At 36.6% G+C, this 8,392-nt stretch overlaps 1 protein-coding gene across 4 annotated transcripts in view; it reads left to right on the plus strand.

The window, feature by feature from the left end:
- Window positions 1-6,064, plus strand: part of grip2a (glutamate receptor interacting protein 2a) — a 37,088-nt gene extending 31,024 nt beyond the window's left edge. The window contains exons 21-24 of one of the 4 annotated variants that reach the window (XM_058388845.1): window positions 2,424-2,538; window positions 3,478-3,645; window positions 4,016-4,162; window positions 4,677-6,064. In XM_058388845.1, coding sequence (XP_058244828.1) covers window positions 2,424-2,538; window positions 3,478-3,645; window positions 4,016-4,162; window positions 4,677-4,910 — 664 coding nt within the window. In that variant the 3' untranslated portion in view covers window positions 4,911-6,064. Of the gene's footprint in view, window positions 1-2,088; window positions 2,539-3,477; window positions 3,646-4,015; window positions 4,163-4,676 lie in introns of those variants that run through there. The other 3 variants (XM_058388844.1, XM_058388846.1, XM_058388847.1) reach the window with 3 other exon arrangements.
- The last annotated feature ends 2,328 nt before the right edge of the window (window positions 6,065-8,392 follow it).

Genomic DNA, 8,392 nt, shown 5'->3' on the forward strand with positions numbered 1-8,392 from the left:
GTGATAGTGTGACAATCATGATTTTTTTCCCACCAAAAAATTATTTAGAATTTTTAATTGGGTAATAAATTGACTGAGACCACAATAAAAAAATAAAAAATGTAAAAAAATAAAACAAAACAAAAAAAACCCACACCCCATCTTCTAATTTCAATTATTTATATTTCAACATTTAAATACATTCGCATGCGGACACTTTTTACCTCTGACTGATGACCATGAATAATCACGAGTCAAGAAAATGATTTTTTATTATTGTGGCAGAATTTCTATTATTTTTATAATAATAATAACAACAATATTATTATTTTTATTAAAAATACATAAGAGGTATAAGAATTACAAGGTTGTTTTTAGCTGTGAATTTTCATAAGACTTTGTGTAATTTTTGTAAGAAAATCAGAAAGAGCAGGAGCAAAGTTACAGGGGAATTTTGCAATTACTGGCAACACACCCAGCTTCAAACATCCAAACATGCGTTAATGTGTGTATATATATCGGATCACACGGGCCAGCCTTCGCTCCACACATGCATCACTGAGCCTTGGCTGTCCATGACCCTGTCACCGGTTCACCACTGTTCCTTCCTTGGACCACTTTTAATAGATTCTGACCACTGCAGACCGGGAACACCTCACAAGAGCTGCAGTTTTGGAGATGCTCTGATCCAGTGGTCTATCCATCACAATTTGGCCCTTCGTCAAACTCCCTCAAATCCTTATGCTTGTCCATTTTTCCTGCTTCTAACACATCAACTTCTTACTTTGAGGATGAAATATTCAACTGCTGCCTAATATATCCCACCCACTAATAGGTGCCATGATGCCTTAACATGGTGCCATCAGTGTTATTCACTTCACCTGGCACTGGTCATAATGTTATGCCTGTTATCGGTGTATTCCAGCTGACATTTTAATCCAAAGCACCAGTTAAGACAGGATACAACAGAGCTTTAATGTTCAGCAGTGACAGCTTGGTGGTCTCATAACTTTCTGGGTCATAGCCCAACACTTTAACCTTAATCACTTTATAACGTGTTTGAGCCTGAGGGAATGTAGCATGTGGTACTCTGCTCTAACCTGCTCTAACTGCCTTCCTGTTGTTATCCATATGAACCTGATCATTAACTGAATATTTTGGCACCAAAACAAATGTGCACAATTTTCCACATACTCCAAAATCAGCCAAGATGTGTCTTGTGTCAAGCAACAAGTAAAGGACACCCAGAATATTTTTTCGGAAATACACGACTACCTCTATAAAAAATAAATTCTATTATTTATTATATAATTGCACTGTTGCCTCACAGCAAGAAGATCCCGGGTTTGAACAGGCAGAGGCCTTTCTGTGTGGGTTTACTCCGGGTACTCCGGTTTCCTCCCACAGCCCAAAAACATGTACATTAGGTTGATTGGTAATTCTAAATTGCCCATAGGAGTGAGTGTGAGTGTGTGTGGTTGTCTGTGTATATGTGTGGCCCTGTGATGGACTGGTGACCTGTCCAGGTTGTACCCCTGCCTTTTGCCCAATGTATGCTGGGATAGGCTCCAGCAGATCCCTGTGACCCTAATTAGGAATAAAGCGGCTATAGACGATGGATGGATGGATGGATGGATGGATTATATAATTAGAGCTGTGATTTGTTTCTGTGATGTCATAAATATATCACGATATTATCAATTGTAAAACATTTTCTATTGTATTTGAGTCCAAATTGTACAGAATCTTTATTTTATTTATAATTTAGCATCATGCAGGATTTATTTATTTATTTAAATGCAGTAGTGCTGTTTTGTGGATAGCCTGACTTAAAAAAAAAAACAAAAAACAAAAAAAACATACTTTATGATGCATATTGTGTACAGAAACATCTTGAAATATCGTGACGTGACGTTTTGCCACACGTTTTTTTTTCTGACTCACTTGGTTAGTGGAAAATTGTTGCCTCCTGCATTTCATTTTTTTCTTCCAAATTCTTTTGTTTTCTGTGCCAGAGGATGTGAATATGATTATTTCCTAGCAGTATGTGGCACAGAAAAACAATCTTTTCTCCTTTTTTTTTGTCTATGCTTTCTCTCTTTCTCTCAGGTGTTCTGTCCTTCATCCGCCTTACTAATCACCCGTGGCTCTCCGGCATCATCCTTTTCTATCGCTTCCCTTTTCCAAAACATTGGCCATGTTTCAAAACAGGCTGTGACATCTCCAGCTGTGTGTGTGTGTGTGTGTGTGTGTGTGTGTGTGGTGCTTTCATATATCTTACACATGTTGTATTAGTGCATTAGAGATTTGGAGATTTTACAGTAGAGGGCGCTAGAGTGTTTGGGGGGGCGAGAGAGAGAGAGAGAGAGAGAGAGAAGGTGGATGAAAAACTCCATCTCGTGCACCAGGACTTGCATTACCCAGGATGCTTTGCATTGACGCAGATCCGTTAGTCCCATGCGTTGCCGTGACAACACCGACACTCAGGAGACCTATTGGTCGCAAGCCCTGCAGGATTTGGAGACATGCGGCCAATCAGAGATCCTCAGAGAGCTGGAGGTAAACACTCAGAACTTTTCATGGAGGCGTAACTCATCTCCCTGAACTGCTTTTATTTACAGCAGGAAAAAATTTGAGTGATGGCAATTAAATTATTAATTACAATCTTGCATATAATATTAATTTAACATGTTGTTCTTAAAAAAAAAAGTCACATCAGAGGTTGATTTAAATATTTGTTAAAAAAATACTTTTAAATAAAATATTTAATTTTTAATATTTCAGTTTCTTTAAAAAAAAGTTTTTAAAAATTTAAATTTAAATTTTTTTAAAAATGGTCACATCAAAGGTTGATAAATTTTTTGTTAAAATAATACTGGCATTTTATTAGCTTTTTTTTTTAAACAAAAATGATTAAATATTTAAGATTACAATTTCTTTAAAATTTTTTTTATAAAAACGGTCATGTCGAAGGTTTATTAAAATATTTGTTAAAATAATACTATATAATTTTTTTTAAAATGATTAAATATTATATATTACAATTTCTTTCAAAAAAGTTCTATACAATACAGTCAAGTTAAAGCTTGATTTAAATAGTTGTTTTAAAAAATACTGGCATTTTATTATAAAAAAAAAATTCTTAAATATTACAATTTCTTAAATGTTCTATGAAAAATGATCAAAGTCAAAGGTTGATTTAAATATATATATTTTTTTAAATACAGGCATTTTATTTGAATAAAATAAAATATTTAATTCTTATTACAATTTCTTTAAAAAAGTTCTATAAAAAATGGTCACATCAAAGGTTGATTAAAATATTTTTTTAAATAATACTGGCTTTTTTATGTTATTAAAATAAAATTAAATATTACAAATTTGTATTTAAATTTTGAAATATATATTTATGGAAATAAAAATATTATTTAAAAATTATTATTGAATAAAAATTTTTGTTTGTTTATGTATTTATTTTTTTCAAATTCGACCATGGAGGCCACCATGATGTCGGGCAGCACGTTGAGTTTGGGGGACGAGAGCGAGGTCTGTAATGACGGCGAAATCAAACTTCCACCCCTGGAGCTGAAGCAGTGCTGGAACTGCAGCACAGATACAGAGCTAAATGACTCGAGCACCAGCGCTATGCCGTTAGAGCTGCACAAGGTATAGAGACGACTCTATCGTTAAACTATCCTCACATCTGGTGCAAAGCAGCACAACTGGAACTAAACAAATCAGCTAGTAGACTGATGTAACTACTGAGTTGCCCAAAATCTTCTATAAATATCTTACAGTGATGTCACACAGACTCACTGAGGAGACTTAGGACACTTACTGTCTTCTATATACATGTAAATAACTATATAAACACATGGAACACTAATGTTTTGGTGGGGGAAATCTTGGCCAATGAGGATCACTTTTTCTCCTTATTTGGCATTTTTGTGTCTCTGAAGCCCCGCCTCCAAAGTCTGGAAAAATTGATTAGGAGTTGCACTTAAAGTCTCTGTTTCTGTCTCTCTCTCTCTCTCAGATCTGTGTGTTGAAGGATGAAGACAGCAGGGATTTTGGCTTCAGTGTCTCTGATGGTTTGTTGGAGAAAGGTGTGTATGTGAACATGATCCGTCCGGATGGTCCTGCAGATCGGGCGGGTTTACAGCCGTATGACCGCATCCTTCAGGTAACGGACCTACTTTCTATCTCGGGATACTCAGCTGTGTAGAATAAACAGTCTGCTATTGAGGTGTTAGGAGCACAGGGTCAGCCATGATACAGTGCCCGTTGGAGCAGAGAGGGAATTTCTCAGGGGTCCAAAGTAGCAGCGATAAGGTTTGAACCCTGACCTTTCAATCAGCAACTTGGATACATAAACACTTGAGCTCCCGCTGCCCCTGTGATGGACATTTTGGATCATATTTGATTTGTGGATAATGACCACAGTTCGGGCCACCAGCAAGAAAAAACGACATTTTAGATGAAATATAAGGAAATGTTCCACTGTATTGTTTTGTCGTTCTCTGACCAGACGGACTTTCATGCTCAAGTTCTTGTCAATGATTTATGAGAAAAAGCATGTAATATTTTATTCTATGATCAAGTCACATGTTCAGAAATCTAAAATAATTCATCTTATGGCAGAAAAATCCTATTTGATCTGCGTGTCTGAACACATCCTCTGTGTCTCTGTATCTCAGGTGAATCACGTGCGAACGCGGGACTTTGACTGCTGCTTAGCCGTGCCTCTGATCGCCGAGTCGGGAGATCAGCTCCAGCTTGTTATCAGCAGGAACCCCGTCACTCAGACACCTCGGTGGTCTCCTGAAGACAGTCAGGACTCGTCTGAAGCACTTCCTGTTCTCCCGGTCAAAAGCTCGAAAAAGACCGAAATCAGGCCCGAGATGGTGTCAGTGAGCGGCGGCTTAGTCTAGAAGAAAGGAGTCTGTTTCTGTCTTTCTGTCTCTCTCTCTCACTTACACACACACACACACACAATTTAAACCGCTTTCACACGCCATCACTTGTAGTTTTTGTTTCCATGACAACACTTTTTTTTTTTTTTTTTTATTAATAATTGAAGTTGATCACCAAGTTCACTCTGAACACACTGAACTTATTGTTTTCTTATAAGCACAACTCTACACTTTACTCGGTTTGGTCCTGGGTCCAGTTTAGTTTTAGATTATTTTCAGTTCCTTCACTGTTTTTAGGTTCTCTCACACACATCTGCGCACACAATTTTCTGGTTATAATGCATATGACGCACAAAGAAAAAGAAAGAGAGAGCAGATACACACTCACTCACCTTTTGAATGTTTAGAGAGACCAATTCCTTATTATTAGCGGATCACTTTTTCCCAAAAAAAGGACAGATTTTCCTGCCAGATTCTACACACTGAATAATTGTCTTGTTTTTTTATGTGCAAATGATTTAAGGTGCAGCTTTAACGTGTGTAAAATGAGATTCTTGTATATCTAATATCCTGTTTTAATTTAAAACCTAGAAGTTAGACTGAAATCTTTGGAAAATTTTAACGTGTGTGTGTGTTCTGTAAGAGTGTTTTCTCATGAGGAGCCAAAGCTTCGATCACATCTGATGATTTTATACCTGAGTAACGTGTGATGAGTCTGATAAAGTCTGAGATTAGATTGAATTGTACTACTTTTAAAAAAGTTGTCATTGTTTTTACCCACATTCCTTTTTCTGCTCCGGTCATTACGTGCCACGTGTGTGAGTGTAATAACTGATAACATCTAGATGTAAATGAACGCTTTTATTATTGGATGCAAAATAACAATGTTTGCATAGGATGTTTTTAACAAAATAAAGAAATATAAGCTAGTGTGTTTTATTGATGCTAGGTATCAGAAATAAGGCAAGACTGACCATCAGTTCGAGCTGAAGTGTGAATGAAAGCAATACTTATAATTTAACAATAAATTATTAATAAATTATCAGTGTATTAATAAATTATTGATAAATTACTAAAATTATTTATAATGATTGTATAACGTTAGTGAGATTAGCTCCAACAATTTATCACAATGATTTACATCATATACAGAAAATGAATTAGTTTATTTATTTATTTATTTATAAAGTTAAGGTGGCAAATATTTTTAGCATGAAACAAAAATGTATTAAAAAAGTTGACAGTGGGTTTTCAAAGTTTTCATATTGGATCAATATTTAAAAACTTCACCTGCAAACACAGCTTCATCTCAGCTGGGATGTGTCTTTTGCACATCTGGATCCTGATGTTTTTGCCTTTTCTTCTTGGCAAACCACAAAAAACACTCAAGCTTAGAGATATTCGAAGACCTTTGTTAAGCAATCATTTTCAACTCCCTATCAGAATGAGGTCTGGATTTGACCGGACACTTAGTTTTTGAGCCTGTCCACTTTCGAGTCATCGTCCCGTGTTTAGCTCCCTCTGTCTTGTCCAGTCTCCTGGTCCCTGCTGATGAAAAGTAACCCATCACCATGATGCTCTCACCACCGTGCTTCACTGTAGAGATGATGTTCTCCGGATGATGATCAGTGTTGAGTTTCTGCAGCCTTTTTAAAACTAGAAAACCAAACCTTTTTTTTTTCTCCAAAACTACAAATAAAATTTTACAAGCTTTATGTATATATCTTTATAATATGTTTATTTCCCCCACATTAACAGCATCTTCTCTTGCTGCTCGCTGTCTAAGCTGCACTTTCAGAGTTACCCATGGACTTGGCATGTCATCAGACCAAAAGGCAATTTCTCATTAATTTGTTAAATAAAGAAAAAAATTCTAAGGGCATTTTTTTGGCTATATTATTGTGTACATGCTATCAGTCTGACATTCACAGTATTTCGTCATAAACTTAAATAAACCAAATAAACTTCTGCCAGTATTACTTACTTTGAAATCTATATAAACTGGGTGCAATTTTTACACATTTTTACACAACTTACCCACACAACATACTGAAATACAAGTTTCTCATATTTTTGTTTACTCCATACTTCATGTACATTTTAATCCTGTTGACCCTGAAGTGGCTTTGCCTTCCCTCTTTGTCTGTTTCTCTGTTTCTCTGTTTCTCTCTCTCTCTCTCTCTCTCTCTCTCTCTCTCTCTTTCTCCGTCTCTGTTTCTTTCTCTCTCACTTTCTCTCTCTCTCTCTCTCTCTCTCTCTCTCTCTCTCTCTCCCCACACAGCTTCCCCATGTATCCTTAACCTTCATTTTCCTTCATATGTTATAATTGGAGTGCTCCTGTGCGTCTGAGTCATTTAGGTAACGACCCGAGGCAGCCTGCGGGACCGGGACCCAGGAGCGCTGACATGTTTGCCGGTGTTTGCTCAATTAGGCCGATGCATCGTCATAACCCTGCGTCCTGCTCTGAGAGTTCAACAGAAACACTCGCTAAGTGTTCGTGTAACAAGACTGCTGTGAGAATGAAACGGTCTGAAGAACCGAACCGGCTGCATTTCATATTTTCTGAATCATTTTTAGGCTATTTTTACTGACTTGAACAGCAGATGGGTGGCACAGTGGTGCAGTGGATAACATTCAAACCACACAGCTGCAGGGGCTCTGGATCTATCCAGAGCTGGTGTTCCTGTTTATGTTCTCCACATATTCTCCAGGTTCACTAGATTCCTTCCAACTCCCAAAAACATGCCAGTGGATGGATTGGCAGCTCTGATTTTCCTCTAAATGTGAATAATTGTGTGTGTGTGTGTGTGTCATCCAGTGATGAGCTGGCTTTACATTCAATTTCATTCAATTTATTTGCATAGAGGTTTTAACAATGGACATAATCTTAAAGCAGCTTCAAAGAAATATAAACATATAGGACAAAAATGACCAAATCTAAAATTAAATTCCCACCTCAGCCTTATTATTCCTAGTAGATACTCCACTAGGATAAACAGTGTAATGAAGATGAATGAATGTTGTTGTACTAGATGTTAATGTACTAGAATAAAAGAAGGATGTGTTCCCTGTCAATCTTCAGTAAAAATACACGGAAAATCAGTCAGATTAAGGAAAAAGAGATATGGTTATATTTACATTAAAATATTACGTCTCAACAAAATTGCTTTCTTAATGACTTAATGTAAACCATTTACAGTGTGAAATCTCATGAGGATGCTGGCGCTGATGTGATCATAACAACAGTGGAACTTTGTTATACGAATTTTCCCCTTAAGAATTGAAATTTTGCAAGGAATTTGTGTTGGCATACGAAGCATTTTTTGGCATATGACTGAACTGAACCAAACCAAGCGGCAGCTAAGATGTACATACATCCGGGAGCCGTTCAAAAACATGTTTGCATCAGTGGAAAGCCAAGCGAAGCGAATTTATGATTTTTAAGAATTTTTTTTCAGTCAGTGAAAGCTTTTTGGAAAGAGTCAACCCACAATACCAAC

The sequence above is a fragment of the Hemibagrus wyckioides genome, linkage group LG05 (assembly GCF_019097595.1).
Source record: "Hemibagrus wyckioides isolate EC202008001 linkage group LG05, SWU_Hwy_1.0, whole genome shotgun sequence".
In the NCBI taxonomy this organism is placed as follows: Eukaryota; Metazoa; Chordata; class Actinopteri; order Siluriformes; family Bagridae; genus Hemibagrus; species Hemibagrus wyckioides.